At 32.1% G+C, this 24,344-nt stretch overlaps 1 protein-coding gene and 1 non-coding gene across 6 annotated transcripts in view; both read right to left on the bottom strand.

The window, feature by feature from the left end:
* MLLT3 (MLLT3 super elongation complex subunit) overlaps nt 1-24,344 on the bottom strand; it is a 270,414-nt gene that overhangs the window by 32,584 nt on the left and 213,486 nt on the right. For all 5 annotated transcript variants that reach the window (XM_051995415.1, XM_051995396.1, XM_051995432.1 and 2 more), the window contains one exon: nt 14,967-15,023. In XM_051995415.1, coding sequence (XP_051851375.1) covers nt 14,967-15,023 — 57 coding nt within the window. The remainder of the gene's footprint in view (nt 1-14,966; nt 15,024-24,344) is intronic.
* LOC127546053 (U6 spliceosomal RNA) lies at nt 1,070-1,174 on the bottom strand. The gene has a single exon (XR_007949918.1). It is a non-coding gene; the product is annotated as a U6 spliceosomal RNA (small nuclear RNA).

Here is a 24,344-nt window from a genome sequence, read left to right as displayed (position 1 = left end):
AGGGATCATTGAAAACCACATACTAAATGAGGGGCCTGGTTTAAATGAGCTATCCTGTAAGAAATGTCTCTAGAAAATATTAGTTTCCTAGATTTATCTACCTCCATTCTGACTACATAACGTAAGAAATTCTTTTTTAAAAGGAGGAAGAGAGCAAGCACATGCATTTAGAAGTGAAAAAGTGAACAAGAACTGAAAGAGCAAAATGTCCAAAACCCAACATGCTTTTAAATTTCAGAGGATGAAAATGTGATCTGTCCTCAATTTTAACCCACAAGATATATTATTTTTTTAAATCTCCATAATAAATACTTAAGAATAATAATTTGTTTTTTAAAAGTCATGCTTATAAGGTTCTAAATCTTCATTTTCATGCACTCAATCTTATATGAGCCCAACAGTTGCTTTTCTCCATAAATCAATCCATTGTTGCCCTTCAGAAAGAGAAGGCAGATTTATAGCCTTTTACCCCTTTTTCTCACAATCAAAAAGATGGCTATTTGGGTAACAGAATGTTTCTCTTCTTCAAGAGTGTTTGGGATTAGGTAGTAGGGGGCAAGGGCCTTTAACATCTGCTCTCTTCAAGTGAATGACACCTCTAGTTCTCACAGTTAAGAAATTGAAAAGCAAATAGCCATCAATAGATATAATTTTCCAAATGCAAGAGTTTAAGATTGTGCTATACGACAGCACCCTTACTTTTACTTTTAGTATTCAAAAATTGTTACTTAAAGCCCCAAATTTCCAAGTAAAACCATCTATTTTTATTGGGGAAAATAATTAGAATATAAATTCTACAAAATTAAAATTAATTTATGCAATGAGAGCACATAACAAGAACTACTTTTGGCACTAATTTCTTGAATTTTCCTAATCCTGAAAATATGTCTAAATTAGTTATAAAGTTATCAATATTATCAAGTTCTGAACTTTTTTTTCTATTCTCTTCAGATTTCTGTAGCAACAACAAAAAATGTTCTGCTTATACCAAAACTGGTAAGATTTTATTCTTTTTTTTCTTAATTAATACATTGTTTCTACATCCTACATTTCTTTCTGTAGCTTTCACAAAAATGTGGATCTCTTCATTAATTTGCATACCAAATTTATGCAGGAACTATGCTAATCTTCCCAATATTGTTTTAATTGTAGTAGAAAGACTGCAGAAGCAAGCACTTTTATGTACTTCAAAAAACCTTTGGAAAACATTATTAAATTTACAAACTTTATGCCTTGATTTTGAATAAAGGTATTTTATTTCAATCATCCAATTCCTGACACATATATACACACAAATAGATGTCTACATGGAGAAATCTGCATATTTCTGCATTAATACAGTCATTTATGAGGTACTTTTATCTGTATAAATATTATAGGTAATTATGAGTTCTAAAACCTCAGGCAACAAGGAGATCTACATTAGGATAAAGTCTAATGCTAATCAGCCACAATTTTGGAAAGAAAAGCTTCTTTTAAATAGATATCAGATATAGGAGAAGAGACTGATGCATAAAAAGCTTCAAGGATTATTTTTTTCAGAGTCAGTAAAAAATAAAGGACACAGGTACAACTTGAGGAAAAAAAAAGTTTAAGCTTTCAGAAGACTAAATTGGGCCTTACCTCTATGAATATGGAATAGTGCCTGCTGGGCTAACACTTCTTGTTACCAGAGGCTATCTTTTGTCACTTAAGCAAAGCTTTCTGACAGTTTTACAGGCTGTTATCCCAAGGACTTTGGTATTTATGGCCTTTATTCACTTGGGCTTTCGGCTCTTATCGGCTGGTTACTAATCACTAAATAGATTTTTTTATGGGTCTGAAATTAGCTCAAAGGATGTCCTTCAACAATGGCAAATCAGGACAGAACCAGCTAAAGGTCTTCTCCTATGTGTCCTTCCCCTGTTAGCCACAATTTTCTCTTTATGCAGATGAGTCAATACAGGTTCAGATCCAAACGACTATATTAAGGAATTGGCCCTATGTAATTTGCAGCATTCTCAGCTGAATGTTTGGTATAAATATGTAATGTCAGTATCTCTAGACAAGGCCATAAATATGGCTGACTCTTTAAAAAGAATGTAAATTCTTCTAACAGAATCACAACTCAAACCAAGCTCACTAGTTTAATTAATCAATCAACAATCACCCAAACTATGTGCAAAAACCCTGTGATTGATGGCAAAGGTCACAAATAGGAAAATGAGACAGTTCCTGCCCTTGAGAAGCTTACATGGTAAGGATAAAGATAAGTTAAGATAAATAAGGAAATACAACATACAGACAAAATAAACAGAGGTGGATGCTTTGCAGAAAAAGGTGAAGAGGAAAAAGAAAGAATCAGAAACAGCAGTTTTTATGGGAGCTAAGAAAGAAGAGAAAAAAGAAGAAAGATTGGGAAGAGAATAAAGAGTTAATTTATACAAAGGCAAGAAAAAGATAAAATGTTTTGTATACCCAGGAAATGCTAGGTAAGCCAGCTGGTCAGACAATCAATAAGATTTATCAAGTGCCTACTATGTAATAGATAATGAACCATGTGCTATGTTTGGCATTAGATGCCCCAAGCAGTGTGGTTTGACACTCCTGATAATAGTAATTTTTAAATAACCTGGAATTAGGATGTAGCCACGTTGTGAAGGATTTTAGTTGTGGTGGGATTTTGAAATAAACCAGTGGGAAACGGTTAGTAAATGTCTGAGACTAGAATAAAATTCAGTTTTCCTGAATCCAGGTCCAGCATTCTAATCCTTGTGCCACTTAGTTGAGATTTACCATATCAGAAATTAAAACAATTATGATTGTGAAAATAGTTTTAAAGTTCTAGACACAACTAAAAAAAACAATAACATCTGACCAGAAAAGGAAAAATTGTGATTACTAAACTTCTACTTCCTCTCACATTATAAATAAACATAAGAATCTATGAGACAATACTCATTTCTCCTAGCTAAGTGACCTGGGCAAGTCACTTAATACTAAATGCCTCAGCTAAAAAAAAAAAAAAAAAAAAAAAGATTTCTTAATAATCCCTAAAGTTGCAGCAGTACTGACAATAAAAAATATTTTATCACAGAAAGAGTCCCTTGTATTTCACTATCAGTAGTTTGTATCTTTAATAATATCCCCACATTTTGATTTTATAATTCTTAAGATTATTTCAAAATTCTAACAAATCATATTAAATACTGGTTTACAACCTAATAACATGTGCTTTAAATATGCATCTATATAGGAAATTCCAACTTGGGGGAGAAAAGGGAAGAAACTACTTTCTGACTCACCAGAGCTGATTTCCACACTTTTTCACTTCTCATGATATCCCAACGTCAAAAGTTGAGGATCTTGTTTTACCTTTGACCAAAAAAACTGAGGCCATTCAGTGTCCTGCTCCCTATCCTCCCTTCTCCATCATCTTACATCATTCAGCTATCTTATCCCCTTATCTATGCCTTTATCTCAAAGTGGCTTGGTTTAACAAGAAAAGCCTATGTATACATATACATGATCCTATTTCACTCTCTTCTAAGATTGCTCCCTATCATCTCCACTCTCATTATTCTTATCAAATTCATCAGAAATTTATCAGAGAAGGAAAATTTACTGCTTAATTCTTGCTGAAAAATACTATTTAAAATTTCACACTTAAATATATTCTTTTCACATCCTTTCACTACCTGTAATGTTGTAAGGCTTTTCAATTTCTTTAGAAAAAAAGTGACAGTGTTTCTACTGGGCTTATCCTCAAAGAGATCTTAAAGGAAGGAAAGGGACCCACATATGCAAAAATGTTTGTGGTAGCCTTTTTTGTAGTGGCAAAAAACTGGAAACCGAATGGATGCTCATCAGCTGGAGAATGGATAAATAAATTATGGTATATGAATGCTATGGAATATTATTGTTCTGTAAGAAATGATCAGCAGGATGATTTCAGAGAGGCCTGGAGGGACTTACATGAACTGATGCTAAGTGAAATGAGCAGAATCAGGAGATCATTGTACATGGCTCTCTTCAACAATGACATGATTCAAACCAGTTCCAATTGTTCAGTAATGAAGAGAACCATCTACACCCAGAGAAAGGGACTGTGGGAACTGAATATGGAATACAACATAGGATTTTCACACTTTGTGTTGATATTTGCTTGCATTTTGTTTTTCTTTTCAGGTTTTTTTTTTTCCTTCTTGAGCCAATTTTTCTTGTGCAGCAAGATAACTGTATAAATATGTATATATAGATTGGATTTAATATATTTAACATACATTGGACTACCTGCCATCTAAGGGAAGAGGTGGGGAGGGAGGGGAAGGGAAAAATTTGGAACAGAAAGTTTTGCAAGGGTCAATGTTGAAAAATAATGCTTATGTTTTGTAAATAAAAAGCTTTAATTTTTTTTTAAAGGGGGAAAAGTAAGCTAGGTATAGAACTTAAATATAGTACTTTATAGTCTAAAAAATAATCTACAAATATTTATTTTTAAAAGAAAACAGAAGAGTTCTTAAGAAAATAGCAGTATCACAAAGGACACTGAAAAATCAGATCAAAAAGGAAAAAAAAAAGGGGGAGGGGGTATTAGCAAGCAAACAACAACAAACACAAAGATGAAAATACTATGTGTATTGTAATCCACATTCAGTCCCCACACTCCTCCTTAAAGAGTCTTTTTAAACTATGCATCCATTTAACATTAGGTGTACGGTAAGATTACATTTTAACAGAATACATGTCAAACAGGTTATGATCTCTTGAAGCATCCCTGAACTTCTAGATTACTTTAACACACTAGAAGAAGATTAAGACTGTCTAAGACAGGTTTGGCTTCGGACCTCTACAAATTTCTGAACCCACATCTCAGAAGAGTCTAACAACCTCGAAACTGACAAGGAAACTCAAGAAAACAAATGAGCAATAGCATCCTTCCATCTACTTCCCTAAACAAAACTTGTACAATTCCCTACAGGATCAAGTGGAGAAGTAACAATTCAGTTGTTCTATTTGTATTCTTCCTTCAAGTTGCCTTGCCATTCTGTCTTAATTAAATATTTTACTCATGGTTCATACACAAGTTCTGCTTACAAAATAATTATCCTTAAATACATCCTGATATTAATAATAAGAGACCTGAGAATTTGGAAGAAGGAAAGAGACAGTTTATACATGTATAAAGAAAATTTAATTATTGGTAACGCATATGGGTATAGAGAATGAAGCAAGAAGACTATTTAAGAAGTGACAAATAGTATTGAGGGCATATGACGGGGCAGTAAGAATACAGAGTAGAAAAGGCTAGGAGGTAAATGTGAAAGGCTTTATCATGATATAAAATTTCCTTAACACATACTATTTACTCAAAATGAAATCTCCAGGAGTATGAGAGATTTGTGGTTTATTTATGTATGTGTTAGAGTACACATTACAGTCAGTTGCTGAACTCTTCCCTCTTTTCTCCCACTGACTGTGTTTACCTTGGAGAGCCAGAAAGGGATTTAACATATTGATTAGTCTCAGTTCAAGCTGGTACTGCTCCAGACTTAGGTGACAATCTCCAGATGCAAGATCAAAGTATAAGAGCAAAGCACAAGAGCAAAGAACGGATTAGAATGGCAAGGGAAGCTGGTAGTAGTGACACGCCTATAATCCCTGCATCTCAGGAGACTTTAGGCTAAGAGACTCCTTGAGTTTGAGATTCAGAAATGAAACACAGCTAAAGGAAAGTGGGTCTCTATACTAAGTCCAACACCAATATGGTAAGCCTCTCATGGGAAGCAACAGAGGAAAGGGCATTAGGCTACATAAGAAAGAGTACACATGCCCTGGTCAGAAAAATGGAGCAAGTTAAAGCTTGGTACTGATGAGCAGGGGGACTGAACCTGTTACCTGCCAGTCATGGTAACAAGATAGGAATACCTAGTTTCAAAACAAAAAACAAAACAAAATTTTAAAGTGAGACCAGTTAGGAGGTTATGACAACAGTTTGGATAAAAAGTTCTTAACTATCATAATGTTCAGGAAGAGCAGGAAGTATATGTGAAAGACTGATTAAAAACAAGACTAATAACTGGATAGGAGAATATGGGAAGGTTGAAGGTACATTAAGTTTATCTGACTGGGACAATCAAAGTCACAGGAGCATAAATGAAACAGAGGCAGATTTAAGAAGAAAAATTCTAAATATTATTTTGTCCCAATTGTATGACAAGTTATCCATAAGGAGATATCCAATAGGTAGTTGAAAATATAGGATATTAGATCAGAAGAAGACATCTGTATAAAAAAAATTCACTGAAGCTGTAAGAGTCAATTAGAATGACATGTAACAATATGGAAAAGTAGATAAGAGTGTTAAACTTTTTAGAAAGAGCTGGATTCAAATTCCTCGCTCAAATTTACCGATTGTGTATATGTTTGTATGGGGAGTGAGAAAAGGACAGAGAGGAGGAGAAGGGGAAAAAAAAAAAGACAAGGACCAACCATGCTTGGCCTTTCAATAGCTTAAAGGACATGAAACTGATCCTGCAGTCATCAAAATATAATGTGAATGGACCAGTGCCAGCATTAGGCTATGATCTTGCAGCAGTCTCAAATTACCACACTAAAATCAGCCTTAACAATGTCAAAAAGTCAGGCCCCACATTTATTAAATCAGTGTAATTCGACAAGTGCCTACTAGGTGCAGTGCACTGCTGTGATAAATAATAGTATAGGGAATAACAAGGAAACTGCATGGTTGTTTTAGTTCATATAAGAAAATTAAATAATGAGAAGATATCTTCAAAATTCTTTTAGGAAACATTCTTAAAACAGTGGTTCTCAAAGTGCATTTAGCAGAATCCCAGGAGAGTTTAAAATTGTTTCCAGGGTCTTTTGCGGTCAAAATTATTTTCTAAATACTAAGATATTTTCATTTTTAATATGGTGTGTCAATAGATAAATCCACATCCACAAGGGTTCTTTGGCGGGGGAGGGTATGCTCAATAACTTTTAAGAGTATAAAGGGATCCTGAGACCAAAATGTCCTAAATACAGCAGTACTTGTAGAAAAACATTTTGAAGAATATCCCACATGGAAAGCAAAGCAGAAAGCACATTAAATTCAGAGATGGGAGAGATCTGGATTGGAAACTTGTTTGTGACACTTACTACCTATGTGATTGCAGACAAATCATTTAAATCTCACTGAACCTTAGTTTTTCCATTTAAAAAATGGGAACAGTAAAAAAATAGGAAAGTCATAACTGTCTCTACGGATTGTTTTGATATCCAATTAAGATAAATGTGCATAATGGATTTCATGAATAATAAAACATTATATAGATAATAAATGTTACCATTATTGTCCCAGCTCCAACTCTTTACTTCTCCCATACTTGAGAGCTCTTTAATAGAATTTTCTTTGCCCAGTGGAAAAGAAATGACAACAGAAAACAAACACAGCTTTAGAATATAATCTTATTTCAGTACTTTAGAGGGAAGGAAGAGGGAAAAATGCAATATTACAAAGCTGGAAATGTGAGTCAAGGGAAAAAGAGATTCTAAAAAAGCTAGGGATGGTAATGTGCTATAAGAAATGATGAGCAGGATTGTTTCTAAAAAAACCTGGGAAGATTTCAATGAAATGATGCAAAATAAAGTAAGCAGAACCAGGAGAACAGCAATATGATAAGGATGATCAGCTATGAAAGAGTTAGTGACTTTGATCAAGACAATGATCTAATACAATCCCAAAGAACCCAACATATAAAATGTCATCTATCTCCAGAGAGGGAGAAAGGACTGATAAACTCTTAAATACAAATTGGAGCATAATTTTTAAAACTTTCTTTTTCTTGGAATGTTTGTGTATTTTCTTTTGCAACATGGTTAATATTGAACCATATTTTGCATAACTTCACATGTATAATATTTCTCAAGGGATGAAGGAGGAGCAGGAAGAAGGAAAAAATTTTTTTTTAATTTATTTATTGGGGGTAAAGAATTTCAACAAACTTTAACATGTTAAAATTTTTCTCTCTTTACACACACACACACACACACACACACACACACACACACACACACACTTTATTTCAACGAAATAAAGTGTGTGTGTGTGTGTGTGTGTGTGTGTATATAAAGAAAAAAAAACAGACAAGAAGTAGGCATGAGATCCAGCTAAACTAGATCATAGTGAAAACAACTGATCACTGATTTAGACTTAGAAGGGACATTAGATATCATTAATGCGACCCCTTCACTTTACAGATGAGGAAAGTGAGGGCCAAAAAGGGGGAGGCAGGTTTTCTTCAGTATGTACAGAGCTCATTAGCTTGCTCTTGCTATCTTGCGCTCTCTTGCTTTCTTTCTCGGTAGCATTTTTTATAATGGGTTCTTCAAAATTTTCTTATATCATGGCTTTAATCAATTAAGTGATAGAGTTGGAATTAGAATTACAATCCAAGTTCTCTGACTCCAAATTTAGGATTCTTTCCAATAAAGGAGGAAAAGAAATATATGCAAAATGTTATAGGTCTATTGGTTTTTCCATGAGTGATCTATTATTATCATTCTTTAAAAATTAATAGCTGCTATTTACATTGTGTTTTAAGTCTCACAAAGCATCTTCCTGGCAATGTCTAGGTATATAAAGTAAATACTGCCAGAATTACTACCTCCATTTTATTGATAAAGAAGGTAAATAGAAGAAGGATAAAGTGGCTTGTCTGCATCCACATTCAGTTAAAAAACAACAGAATTAGGACTTGAATTCAGATCCTCTGATACCAAATCCAATGCTGTTCCACTATGGCACCTTTTTTCCTATTCTTTTTAATTCAAATCCTCAATATAATATACAAAATCTAAGAGTAAATGTATAACAAAGTGAGATCAACTATTATAATTAATCGATACTGGCATCCTTACATAAATTGTTTATTGATACTTAAAAGTGGAGGAGGAAAAGAGAAATAATGCGAAGTTTTTTATTAATATATTTCCTAGTTAGGCTCCTTTAATATAACTTTATTCATGGATTAAAGATTTATGACTCCCAGAATCTAATCTTTGACTGAACTTTATATCTCTAACTAAATTCCTAATCATTCATAGGATATAAAAGCAAGAGGTTGGGAGGGAGGTGGGAAAAGAAGGGGGTGGAGAAAGGCCAAATGTTATAGACAGTCAGACAATAGTATTTCTGAATTTCAAAAGTACAGAGAGTACAGCTGGGGAGTAATATATTTTCTGTACCCTTGGTAAGTTAAATTTGGTTTGGCAGAGAACCTTTGGAATAGATAAGGCTCTGTAAGTAAAACTCTTCAGTTTTAGCCAAAGAAAACAGTCTGTAGATTTGATGACTGTGCTTGATTTATTACAACCATATGCAATGCCTTTTGATCTTCTATAGCCAGTAAACCAACAGATTGATATTTATCAGGAATATGCTCCATTTAAATAAGTCTTACTTTGACCACAGCATTGCTAATAATATAATTATGCCAACACCTGCATCCCACTGACAACAATTGAGTTATATCACAATTGACAAATACATACAGACTTACCATTTATAAAAGACCTTTTGGGAAGTATTAATATTGCATGTTTTTTAAGTGGAAATATACTTAGTGCTAAATACTGTTATCAAAGCAACTGTCTACTTTTAGTGGAGAAAATGTAAAATTGATATATTTGAAAAAGGAAGGAAATAAATTCAACCTCTTAAACTTGCTAATATATACCTGGCCCTCCATTTCCTCAAAAATAAAATGCACATCAATATATTATGGTAGCTGTGTGAATAGGTCTATATGTCTGTATCCAATTTAAAAGTTTTCAATAGCCTGACTCATACCTACAATTCAATTTCAGTATATATCCTTTTCATTTATTATAAATTCATACTCAACTGGATTACTAGCTAATACCCAGATTCAACACTCCATTTTTTGCCTCCATGAATTCTATATGCACTTTCCCAATGCATGAAAAGCTCTTCTTCATTTGCATTTATCAGAATCCCATGTCTTGCTTCAAAGGTTCAGCATCAGCACAAACTTTCTGATCAGAGAATAGCTTTATAAAGAACACAGGCAATTTTTTCAGCTAGACTAATAAAGAAATCCATGAGCAAGTGTGGATTTCTATGCTCTAATTAAGATGACAGTTGCAATTTCCTTAATAATATGTGATTCAGAATAATGGTGAATTGAACTTAATGTAATGAATTCTGGAAACAATGAAGTTCACTTATTGTTTTTCTAGGTATCCATTCCTCTCAGACACATAACCTACTCAACACATTAGAGAAACTAGTTCCTAATTTCATTTGGAAAATGGTTCCCATTGATGTAAGTCTTTATTATTTTTATTCAAACATATACAATGTAATTGACTATTTGGAAAGGATAGTGATAATCTCATTTGTTTTAATTTATTAGAGGCAGCTGAGTGTAATAGTAGAAAAGAATTCGGGACCTGAAATTAAAAAGAGTTCAAAAACCTGGTTTCAGATATTTAGCAGCTGTGTGAACTTGGGTAAATCACTGAACCTATTTGCCTCACTTTTCTGAACTATAAAACAATGATAACAACAATTACAATGTTGTGATAACCAAATAAAGTAATATTTGTAAAGCAATTAGCAAAATCACTGGGAGATAGTAGTCACTATGTAAATGTTCAGTCCATTTTTCCTTTACTTTCTCCCATCCTGTTCCATGTCCTTCACTCTTGGGCTTTTTGATAAAAAAAAAATAAAATAAAATAAAATAAAGGTCCTTTTTTTATGGTAGCCCCCAAAAAACAACCAAATACACACATCTTATTAAATTATCATGAATATTTTTTCATATTTTCATAAATGTATTATTAGTTCTGATCAGTTTTTTTTTTGTTTTGTTTTGTTTTTTGTCTTTAAAAATACTTATATGAAATTGCTCTGTGAGAGAGAATGAAGTTCACATATTAGGAAAAATTCTGGCAATATTTTTAAAAAGTTATCTATTAAAAATTTTATTTATGACCTTGGTATCTCAAGATTCTGAAGGCTGACTTCAAAGACCCAACTGTGAAATGCTACGTAGGCAAATTAAGCATTAATATCAATTAGATTCTGCTATATTTGTCGATGATAATGTCCAGATTTTATTTTGCATAGTGTTTTGATGCATAAAACACTTTACATATATTATCTCATCTAGATTTTAAGTGAGATAATATGTATAAAGAACAATAGGTACTACAGATATTAATTCCATTTGAACAATTTAAGTTAATGAAGATAGAAATAAAATACCTAGTATACTAGTCTACAGGTTTTCTTATCTCAATTTTTTCCTCTATTTTCCATACACACATGCATACACACACACAAACTTATTTATCATGTTTTTTTTAATTCTTCTGCCATCCAGTAAGATTAGAAAGTATGCTTTTGCTGCTGTCCCACATGTATTCAGAGAACATCTATTTTATATCTTTAGGAAAATACTTTTTTAGAAGTAATGAAGAGAAGTTGTTTACAAAACAAATGACAGATTTAGAGTTGATGATGTTATGTCAACAAACCAGTTTATGACTAAAGAAAGATACATGCTTCAGATGAAGAAATCAAAGTTATCTGTAGTCATACAAAAATGCTCTAAATCATTGTTAATTACAGAAATGGAAATTAAAACAACTCATACCTATCAGATTGGCTAAATGACAGAAAGGGAAAAAGTCAAATGCTGGAGCAGATAAGGAACAACTGGGACACTAGTGTGCTATTGGTGGCGTTGCAAATTGTCCCAGCCATTCTGAAAAACAATTTGGAACTATGCCCGAAGGTCTATAAAATTGTGCATACTCTTTGAATACCACTACTTGGTTTGCATTCCAAATTACTAGGTTTGAATTTCAAAGAGATAAAAGAAAAAGGACCTAGAAGCACAAAAATACTAAAATATTTATGAGGTGGCAAAGAATTGGAAATATAAGGGGATGCCTATATAATGAGGATGGCTGAACAAGTTGGGGTATACAATTATGTTGGAACACTGTTGTACTTTAAGAAAGGATGAACAGAATGCTTTCAGGAAAAACTTGAAAAGACTTATATGAACTAATACAAAGCAAAGTGAGTAGAACTAGGATCAACCAGGAAGGACTTCACTATTTTGATTAATAAAATGTTCTAAGAAAATTCCAAAAGACTATGATGAAAAATGTTTTTCACCTACAGAGAAAGAACTGCTCAACTGAATTTAGATTAAAATATCTTTTTTTTTCATTTTCTTCATTTTTCTTGCCTATTTGGAGGGTGGGAGGGACAGATGTGATATGGTCAACATGGAAATATATTCTGCATGATTTCACAAGTGTAATAAGTATATCACAATGCTTTCTCAAAGAGGAGACAAGTGAGAGAGAGAAAATTTGGAATTCTATTTTGTTATTTTTTTTAACTTTTTTAAATGAATATAAAAAATAACTAATAAATCTGAATGAAGTTGATTGATTTCAGAATGTGAGAAATTCTGTGACAAAGTCAAAATTAAACTACCATTCATGTTTCTACTAGACTCAAGTGAGACATGTATAGATTTCATTGTCATTCTTTGCCTCAAAACTATCAATGGTTCCTGTTGTAGGTGCTATCTTTATAGATGAGGAAATTGATGCAAACATGAGTAAAATTAGTTGCCTACAGGCAAATTTGAATTCACCCAGGTCTAATACTCTATTTATTCACTGTACCACCTACCTACCAAATATAACCCTGGAATTCAAGACCTCCACATTCTAATACTAACTTGGTCTTAGCTCATGCTATGCTCCTTACAGTAATCCCTTTTACATCACAGCAATTAAGGTCATAGCTCCCCCATGATCGAAAAAATCTGAATAAAAATTTTGGATTTTTTTTCCTTTTTCTTTTATGTAGTGTTTATAGTATCTTATTGTGAAATTTGGTTGGATATTATAAAATGTTATAAATATATTTTATGTATTTCTGAATTTCTAAACTTTTGTGTCATTTGGGATTTCTGTAAAACTCTCTCAAAAATTCCATTTAATTTCATATGCCAACTCACAATATATTTTGCATTTTCACTGCATATGTATTTCACTTACAAATATACTGAATTGTCAGGAGTTAGCTTACTTGGAAGTATTCGGGAATATTGCAGTTATCAAGTGTCACTAAGTTACCTTATAGATGACTGGATAAAGGTGCCAAACTATTTTGTCTCCGTACCAGTCAGCAACCTCTTAACCCCTACCAATTACTCAATTCCATCAAGCAAATTGAATTTGCTTGCCTGAAAAGGCAATTTTCTGTTACTGATACAGCAAGACTTTTTACTGAGAACTGAAATTCTAAATCTCAAACATCTTAAAAGATATACTTCCAGGGACCTTTGTACCAGTTGAATTTGTTGTAGAAAGCAGTGTTACCTACAAGTTTAAAGACTTGTATTCTGGCAAAGAGGAGGATGTAACCTGAGCAGACAAAGTAAAGTAGTAGTAAAAAAAAATAATGGCTAAAAAATATATAGAATTTCTGAGGGGTCCTGAGTTTTCCTATTTCTCTTACTGGTTGAGAGTTATAAAGATTACCTTTTCTTCATTGTCCTGGTGAGCAAAGACAACTCTTTGACTATTTGACTCTTCTTAGGAAGGTATGGGATATTTCTAGACATAGGATAGGTATCAATCAATGACCCATTTCCATTCTATTTGCAGGAATGTGTGGCATACCTTTATGGTTACTTGATTTTTTTAAATTAAATTTTCTTTTTCCAATTATAAACTTGACAAAACCTCAAACATAAATTTCAATGGGGGAAAAAACCTAGACGATTATATTTATATTCTATTTGTATGTATATGAAATTCTTGTATGTGAATTTCTGACATTCATTTCTTAAAATATATCTTAAATGTAATATGTTATTAGCAACACTTCCCTGTCTCTGTAATCCCTTTTGAACTTATCTGCTGCTGATGTTTTCTCTTAAATATTTCATTACATTGGTTTTTTCTTCTTTTTTCCACTAATATTACCCCATCCACTATCTCCACAATTCTCCACCCAAAAGATGAAAACCCTCCTTTGTAACAAGAATAGTCAAGAAAAACTAATACTCATACTTGATCCAGTCTGAAAACACAGCTCATTCTGTATCTACAGACCCACTATCATTCTGCCAAAAGATAGTAGGTATATTTCATAAATCTTTATTAAAAAAATTTAAATTTTTTAAATTTTTAAATTAAATTTTTTTAAAAAAAATTTTAATTAAAAAAAAATCTTAAAAAAAAAAATTGACCACTTGCTGTAATGACCATAGTTCTTAAATGTTTTAGAGCTACTTTCCCACTTTTCCTTTACTTAAATCTTATGCAATGCTTATAATTAAAACAACATTGAACAATTTTTTTTCTGTTATAACCTTTGAAAGAATTTTGAATGATTTTTATGTATAAATGGGAAATACCTTATAGGGAGAGTCCTTAAAATAGCATTTTGTTCTGTAAAATTATTTGCTCTTTCATCAACAAATGATGTAAATATATTACAACAAATAATAAGTATATTAGGTACTTGCATTTTCTACCTCTTCTCAGTCAATTATATAATAATCACACACTTGGACTGAGTATGCCCTTGATGAGTTTCAATCTGTATCAGTGAGGAAATACACATTATATAATACACACAGACACACATGTACACATACCTCATCAGGAATGTGATATTTCTTACTGACCTCTCTGAACTCCACCTTTAAAATTGGCTAGTGCAGAGATGAGACTAGATAATCCAGTGATATAGAATTCTATGTAAATACACTAAATCTATTATCCTATTATTAAACCTACATCTACAAATATCCCAGAATGGAATAAAGCTATATAGGCTCTTCAATTTCTTTGAAAGGAGATTGTCTCTAATGAAAAGGATACAAAGAAATATTATATTGGGAAGAAAAATATCCTACCTCTCTCATCTTCCAATCAGGATTTTCCAAATCTTCTGAAAGATCTGCAGGATGTCCCTGTAAACAATAAAAACATACAATCAAGAAAGTTTGGGACAGTGAATGCTGCTGCAGTATCATGAAGTATTAATTTGTAAGTGATAACAAGGGATATAATTATATTACTGACAATTTACAAACCATATTTATCATTTTATTTTGTCCAGCTAGCCAACATGAAATAATTATTGTGCTTTGAAAAGATAAAAGATAATCAAGATATCTATACTTTGGGGAATTGTCTATTAGCCCACCAGATTCTCATAAAAGAGATGGAAATTGAATGAATTTAATGGTGAGCTTGGAGGAAACATTTCTAAAGTACTACATATAAAATATATAGCTTTTAGCCAAAGGAAATAGTAGCATATTTGATATTGCTCCATTAAAAAGGTTATTAAAAAAAATCTATCAAGACATTTGGAGGTAGAAGGTAATAAGTTTAAATAATGTGTAAAGAAAATGATATTAATAAAAGAAATTGCATATTTTGTTTGATTGTTTAATTCAAACTTCAAAGCATACTACACAAACCAAGAGATAGAATATAGACTGAAAGTGATATTATACAATGTTCAAGTAACCTAAATGATTGCTTCATCTTATTACACTGAATTCCATTTATTTGTATATAAATATTATGTCCTTGTAAAGAATAAAGAAATTTATAACTTAGAAAAATCACTACTTTTTTCTTCCATTTTATAAAGCCGATAAGTATTTTGATAAACTGGCAACCACCATGCTATTGGGACAGAGGGCGGAGAGGTACAATCTCTCAAAATACATACATTCAAGAGTACAGAAGTATCCATTGTAACACTAATGAGTCTAAATAAATTATCAGTGGTAAAACTATTTAGAAATTACACTTAAGTTCTATTGATCAAGAAAGCATTAAAATAATATGAGTGTGTAGTTCAAGGTACTCAAGTTATCAAATTCACAAGAGATTTTTTAAATCAAAATTTAAATTCACACAAAATTGTGTCTAAAAGAATGAAAATCATGTCCTGTTTTTATTGCATAACTGAAAGCACTGATTACTACAGTTTAATTCACAACTATCCAATTATAGCAAATTTCACTAGTTAATGTATTATTGAACAATGACAAATGATAATATTTATTATTCTGGAAGTAATTTCTTGGAAGGAATTCAAAGAAATTTCAACTCTGGGAAAAGAAATCTCTTGAATTCACATCCATCAAGTTTCACCTTGTTCCAAGTTCCTCCCTAAATTTCTGCCCAGAGGAATGACTAAGAAAATGGGTGAGATTGGGATTTAGAGCTTTCAATCTCTTTTAAAAATGTCTTTTACCTACTTTCTACTAATGACAACTAACTGTTTAAACTGTCTAAAAGTTTAAAAAGACAGAATTTCTATCAATTAATAGAAAAGAGGCCTTCTCGTTGTTAGAAAATATCTTAGCTAGTTCTATATTATCTGAAAGAAAGCATGATGAAGACTATCTCTACAAGCCCTTCTTTAATGGACAGGTTTCTTAAACTAGAGTTAATCTTATATACAAATTAAAAAAAAAAAAAAGAAGATACAAAGTAGTTTTACAGAGAAGGCCTTTTTTTAATATTTAGAAAACTGAATTTCAATGTAATTTGTTTCCTTTATAATCTAAAAATACTATCAAGAAAGGGGGTATATAGTTTTTTCCAGACTGCACAAAGGGAACATAATAATCTCCTTACCCTCCCCACACAAAAGTTCAAGAATTCCTATTCTTAAATCTATCCTCATTAAGTAAACCTGTTATCTTATATTCTGGAGAAACTCGCATTTGAATCCTGTCTCCAACACTAACTAGTTATTCCCTTGTTATCACTCCTCTATTAGTTATTAGGGCGGCTACATGGCACAGTAGATAGAGCACTGAACTTAGAATCAGGAAGTCTCCTTTTCCTGGGCAAGACATTTGAGCCTATTTGCCTCCATTTCCTTATCTATAAAATAAGCTGAAAAAGGAAATGGCAAACCACTCCAATATCAAAAAAATCCAAACGGGGTCACAAGAGTTGGACGCAACTGAAATGACTGAACAATAACAGCCAGATCCCACTTTTAGTACTCTTTCCCTTTTCTTCTTCTTCCATAGGAAAATCACAATCTCGCCAAAGCTAAATTTCCCTGTTTGTAAAGTTGGAATGATATCAGCAGTATATACTTCATAGTAATAATGGAAGGATCAAATGCTTCAAAGACTTTACAAACCTTTGAGCTCAAAATGAAAATAATTTTTTTTAACTTACTGATCATTTTTACCCTTGAATAAGTTCATCAATGCATCAAATTCTATGTTACAGGTATTAATATTCTACATGTAGGCAGGACAGAACAATGAATAATTTAAGAGAAAAATTTGAAATTTTTAAAAAAGAGATACCATAATCAATTTGGCTACAATAACAGAAATGGTGTGAGAAGAATCACAGGAATAAAGACAATTGACTTTGAGAAGATATCCAGCTTATCCGACTGCCTTCAGGGATGAACACACTTAATTCATTTTAGACAGACAAAAAATTATTATTATTTTTAAAGATCTCTAGGGAAGGAGCTTCTATAATGACTCAAAATAATATTCTAGTGTTTAAATACCCACAAGGCTGGGGAATAATCCCATCTAACTGAATTTATCCTACTTCCTCCCTTGCTACAGCTTAAGGTTATTTTTCTTCTCAAAGGAATGTTTCACTATATCCTTTTGATTAAATATAATCACTTTCAACAAGATTCAAAGGCAACATCATGTAATGTAAAGAACGTGGGATGTGAGCAAAAGATCTGATCTAACGGTGTGAAAGTGTGAAAGCCATGAGATTTCAGTTTTCTCTTCCATGAAATGAGAATGCTGGATAGCATTGCTACTAAGAAAGACTTTTGTAAAACTCTGGATATTAATATGAATTATTAACTTTCTTGACCAAACCACCACAGAATGTTACTAAAGATCATGTATATGTAAGAAATGTTATATAAAAGATAACATAAATTACAAATATGCCCTGAAAAATTGGCACATCAATTATACAATAAAAAAGTTAGGCAGTACAGGGGAAAAGTGAAGTGTTTCATGAGTGCTTAAAAATACTGAAGAAGTAAGAGGAAGTACATATAAATGCCTAGTGAAGGACTTGTGAGGGGGAAGGGAAGAAAAAATAACAATAGAGGATAATAAGTGTTTGAGGGAATGATTTGCTATCTATCTTCCCCCTCCCCACCCCTTCTCACTCTGGATACCAGACATATGCTGTCTCCTCATTTCTGCCTCCTAGTTTCCCTGGCTTCCTTCAAGTCTCAGCTAAGTCTCCTGCTGCAGTCTTTCCCAAGTTCTCTCAATTTTGTCGCCACCTCCCTGGAACTAAACCCGATTTATCCTGTCTATATCTTGTTTGTACACAGTTTTTTGCCTATTATCTCTTCCAGAGACTATGAGCTTCTATTTTCCAGGACTTAGATTGGTTTTTCAGCAATTGAAAATTAGGCATCCTTCTACTGAATTTTTAATTTATACTACAGTAATCATTGTGCATATTTTTCTTTTGGATCATCTTCATTCCGTATCAATTCATATAAATCTTCTCCTGTTTCTCTGAATTCCCCATATATGTAATTACACTATACAACATTTTATGCTATATGGTTTTACTTATATATAAGGTTTGTTGGCCATTATCTAATCAATGGCCTTCAGACTTATAATCATTTACTTACTATAAGAAGAGTTATTGGAATCTGTTTTGATTGGTGTGAAATATATACACATTAAACAGTTGGATCACTAAAGAGTATGAGTAGTTAATGCTTTATCATGAATGATTTCAAATGGATATCCAGAAAACATTTGAACCAATTCATATTTTCATCAACAATATTAGTGTTATTGTAGATGGGGTAACAAGTCTAGAGCTACTATACCAAAAAGTGACTCAACAAATTACAGCATGCAAATTTAATGAAATATAGATGCAGAGTATGAAATGACAAAATATGAAGAATTGAGAAAAGCATGAAAAATATGTGACCTGGGACAGATTGAAAGAAAAAGTACCGAGAAAATATGTACATACAATGACTATAAAAATGTAAGTGAAATGTTATGTAATTTTGATGACAGAGTATGGCACCAGCAAAGGCTTAAGGAAATGGACACTCCCCAAATTGCAAAGCTGGAGCAATATTGATGCGGTATAGTACATTGGATGTGACCAAAACTAAACTGCTTCTAATTTCTTTTTTAATTTTTTTGTGTGAAAGGGTGACTCTAAGGATAAGAAGGAAATTATATTCAAAAATAAAAATGTTGAAATAACAAAAGAACTAAAATTGTTTTAAAGAATAACAGACCTGTGCAATATAGAGTGTTTTCATTCTTTGAACAAGTTTTGAGATGAACCTCAAAAACCATTTTAAATTCCCTTTCTTTTGATAAGTTATTTGGAGGATGTTTTCAAATTTTTTTTATAGTTACAATAGTAATTCTTTTGCAATGCTTCAAATTCTTATTTTAAAAAACAGATTTAAATAAATTTTAAAAACAGAAACATCTTTCTGTTATGTACTTATAGTATTCTTTTCTAGATCTAAAACAAAGCAAAATCACTTATAGTCACAATAAAATTAAAAACAAACAACAAACAGTGATTATAGTATATGAATACAATGAAATATCACTGAATTATAAATGATAAATATGAAGAAAACACAGAAACTTGAGTCTTCTATCAACTAATGTAAAGAAAGTAAACATGGCACAGTGTATAGAACACCAGGCCTGGAATCAAGAGAACTTGAGTTCAAATCTAGCCTTAGACACTTAACACTTGCTAGCTGTGTGACCCTGAAAAGTCACTTAACCCCAATAGAAAGGAAGAAAACTGCTTTTCAAGAAAATAAATATAAATAAAAAATATGAAAGTACTACAAAATGCAAATAAAACCAAAAGGGAGGAGTGGTAAAACTTTAATCAAAATACTCAATGCTATCATAATGTAAAATTTAAAGGACTTATTTTCTGTTAACTATAAATAAACCAATTATTTTGAAGGAAATATACTTTGTAAGACAGATAGACTAGCGTCAAAAGAAATAAACATTTTCTTTCAAAAAAAAATTAATGTAAATCAGTTGCCTGGCATAAGGTACTTCATTGAATTTAATTGAACTAAATCTTGGTGTTCCTTTGACATACTAAAAAAGCCTCTCTCCCTTTTTTTTTTTTTTTGGTTGTGCGTCCTTAAAAAAGAACAATGCATATTTATAAGTGGCTATGTTGCATTTTCTTTTTTTTAAAGTAACATTATCTTCTATGTTTTATGAAAATATTTGCTCATTGTAATATAGAAGTTTATTGCAACATTAGGTTTAAGTAATCCCAAATAATAAACTACATTCTCTTTGAAAATACCACTTAGTCAATAGGAACAGATAAACTTTAATTTTAGATGAGAAACAGTTCTGGTAACAAGAAGAAAATCTAATATCCCATATTTATAATGCTATAGGAATTAACAATGATCACTTTTAGAACATCTAATCATTTTTCTCTGACACATTTTTTTCTTTTTAACAAGCATGAAAGCATATTAAATTACAATTATTGATTAATAAGATTTATGGTTCTTGTAGAACATAACTTCAAATGATTTACAATGATTTAAATTGTTTGCATAACATTTCACAATTATACCATTTCATCATCATAAGAACCTTGGGAAGTAGATGTTATTTCTACCCCCATTTTACAGAAAAGGTAACTATGACAGGAAAACTTGCCTACAGTTATACAGCTAGTAAGCATCTAAAACCAGATTAGAATATTTCTGATTCCCATTGCTCTATTTATTACTATGTGATGTGATTTACTTATAATAGTAAAAGAAAAGATGAGAAAGAGGCTCCCTATTAAGCTTATAGTATTTTTCCAATTATATCTGTTGCAAAAAGAAGCAAGAAATCCATGTTACAGACAAAGGAGAAGGTGGGTAATTTAAGGGAATCACACTCTGTACACACTGCATGCAATGTAAATGTTGGGACAGGCAGCAGACTCAGGATTGAATTGGTAAAAACCTGTGGACACACAGTGGCTTACCAGTGGAAAATTAACTTGTTACAGTTACTATTATTAGTTCATGACGATAACTCATGAGGTTTACCATCCATTGTATGGTATTCAAATTGGATGAATTAGAGTCAGGGAAGCTGAACTTCAACTTCACAGTTGACACTTACACCTAGCTATCTAGTCATTGGTAAATAATCACTTTCTACCTGAAAGCCTCAGTTTCCTCCTCTATAAAATGGAAATGATGTGATCTGCACTATCTACTAATCTCATAGAATTGCTAGTATATATAAAATGCTTTTATAAGTATGAAAATGTATTTAGAAGAATTGCAAATGTTTGACCTATGTTAGATTGCTTGTTGTCTAAGGGAGATGGGAGAGGAAGAGGTAGAGAGAAAAATTTGGAATACAAGGTTTTACAAGGGTGAATGTTGAAAACTTTCTCTGCATGCATTTGAAAAAATTAAAAGACACAATTTTTTTTAAATTAAAGGTATACAAAATGCTTGTAAATTCAAAAACACTAATTTGATAACTATTAAGTAAATCTAACAGTAATTAGTAGTCATTGATGTTTACATAACAATCTAAAATTTGCAGAAGACTTTGTAGTGATTATCTTAAGTCTCACAAAAAACAATTCTATGAAATAGTAACTACAAATTATAATTATTTCTTCCCTTTGCTGGGCACTGTGAATATAAAGACAGAAATAAAACATTTCCTGGCTTCAAGAGGCTTATGTTCTACTGAAGGAAGATAATATAAACATAGAGAACTAAATATAAAATATATAAAAATAAATACAGAATTGTCTTATTTTGAAGGGGGAAGACACCAACAATAAGGAAATATGAGGAAAGGCTTTGTGTTAGAGTTGTCACTGGAGTTGAGCCTGTAAGTATTTAATGGAATTCTAAGAGGGAAAGAAGAAAGGGAGTATAGAAGATAGTTTATTTGGAGGTGAAAATCTAAGATACAAGTCCTGATCAGTTTTGAAGAATAAGCTACCTTTTTCTGAGCTTAGAAAACAGACAGGAAAGTAGATGAAAGAACACTGGACTAGGATGAAAATTCTGGCTTTGCTACTTAATACTATGCCCACAACTCTTAATGTTTCTGGGAATTAAGTTTCTTGGTCAAAAAGATGGAATTATGAAAATACCTATAAGAATGTAGTGGAGGAAAGATTTTAATGGTGAATCTGGTACCACTGGGGTGAAATCATTTAAACTTTCCGGACCTCAGCTTCCTCATCTTTAAAATAAAAGGATTCAACTAGATAAATATATTTAGGTGATTGGGTTGTGATCTCTTTTAGGTCAAAAGCTATTGTCCTATTATCTATAAAAACTGCAAAAAAAGCTATATAACTAAACAATGCCTTTCTTGGACAAAAAGTAAATAGTTGTAATCATAAAATAAAAATTTGTGCCAAGAACTGGCTCACAGAAAAGTATTTTAAGAAAGATTGTGCCTAGAGTCATTACTCTAATGTCTTATTCTCCTAGTTTCAGGTGATAAGAAAACAAGGAATGAAAAGACTGGGAAATATTTTAGAGAAATAAATCGATAAGAAAATGACAAGGTTTCCTGAAAGGCCAGATCTATCTAGATTTGTGCAGAAGAGGAGAAGAGGGCATATAAAATAAATTGTGTTCTGACAAGACAATTTTTTCATTCAGTCATTCATTCAAAATTTTATTAGGCACCTGCTATTTATATGGCATAAAACTAGATACAATGAAAAATTCTATACACACCCATGATCACAGAAATATAAGAGGAACAAGCAAAATGAATGAAGGAGACCTAAAATTTCCGGAGTTATCTGGATTTATTAATTAACTCCATTAAATTATTTATTAGTATCGTTTTAGAACCTATCAGTACCATGGCCAGCGATTGTGATCTTCACAAGGTGACTGGTTCAGCACTGAAAATAAAGGAAAGCAATGGAACCTCCCAGCTAAGCTGCTTTATTAGTGGGGTACAGGTGGGGAGAGGGTTGGAGTTAATAAAGATGACTAAGGAAAAATGAAAAGCCTACTATAGTAGCCTGCAGGTTGGACAATTGGGTCGGCCAACCTTCATTTATATCCTTAAGCAGTCTGGATTATTCAAAGAGTCCAGACTACTGCATTGTATGGATTTCCTAAGGTAAAATTTCCTCAAGTGAGTCCATTTTAATATATACTACTTCATTTGTGCTTGGGGCTCATGTGGTAAGGGATCTGTAGAAAGGGTCTGTAGTGAGGAAATCTTTCAGAGGTTTTTCAGGTATTTTGTTTTGAGTTTGTTTATTTTCTGAGACACAGCCCCAGCAAACTGCATATATGTGCTCTACATGAGAATCTCCTACTAGTGCATTTTTGGAAAGAAAATATATAGCTTTAACACCCAGATCCACTAGAGACAGCAAATGGCTAACAAAAATTAGTCATTGTCTCCCCTAGGATACCTTACATAAAGAGAAGATAGTTAAGCAATATTTCTACTGAAATAAACTTATCTTCTTTGTCTTCACCATGCCTAAAGCTTCATACAAGAGATTTCAAATGGATAACAACTTTAAAGCTCTATGTGGACTTCTTTTTCATTATTACTATGTTAAACAGGAAATGTTATCTCCACAAGGATCTTGCCTTGGCTTCATGTGCTGGCAAAATGCAGGAATTTTTAGCTAATGAGGGCCTAGAGGTTTTACAAGACCACAGGAGTTTTCAAAATATTCTTACATATTCATAACAGTTAAATGAACAGATCTGATGCCAGATGTAAAGTGGCATTTTATGGGTAACTTTAAAAGGTACTAATGGGGTAACTTTTAAAGCAGCTTTAAAATATGTAGCTTTGAACTTAATACAAAATCATGTAGGCTTTTGATCTTTTGTTATATGTATACCATTCTGCAGTGAAATGATCAGAAAAACTTGGCATTCCTTATCCTATCCCCACATCCCTATCACCTAGAAGATTTGAGATATTCTCCATCCCACTTCCACAAAAAGAAATTTAGATTGAATATTTTAACAATACTTAATAACAGTAATAATTAAAAGCTTTCTCTGTGACTTAGTGACAAAATTCATAGTAGTTACAATGGCAGCAAAAGAAATCTTCCTTATATATCATAGTATATGTTCATAGATAGATTTAAATACTTCTGCAGAGGCAAAAACTCCATCAATCTCAGACTGCTGAAGACTGAACAGCATTAGCATAGCAAATAAGAATAATCAATTACTATTT

This window comes from Antechinus flavipes, chromosome 1, assembly GCF_016432865.1.
Source record: "Antechinus flavipes isolate AdamAnt ecotype Samford, QLD, Australia chromosome 1, AdamAnt_v2, whole genome shotgun sequence".
Lineage (NCBI taxonomy): Eukaryota > Metazoa > Chordata > Mammalia > Dasyuromorphia > Dasyuridae > Antechinus > Antechinus flavipes.
The sequence above is the reverse complement of the archived record's forward strand: the minus strand, read 5'-3'. Positions and strand labels throughout refer to the sequence as shown.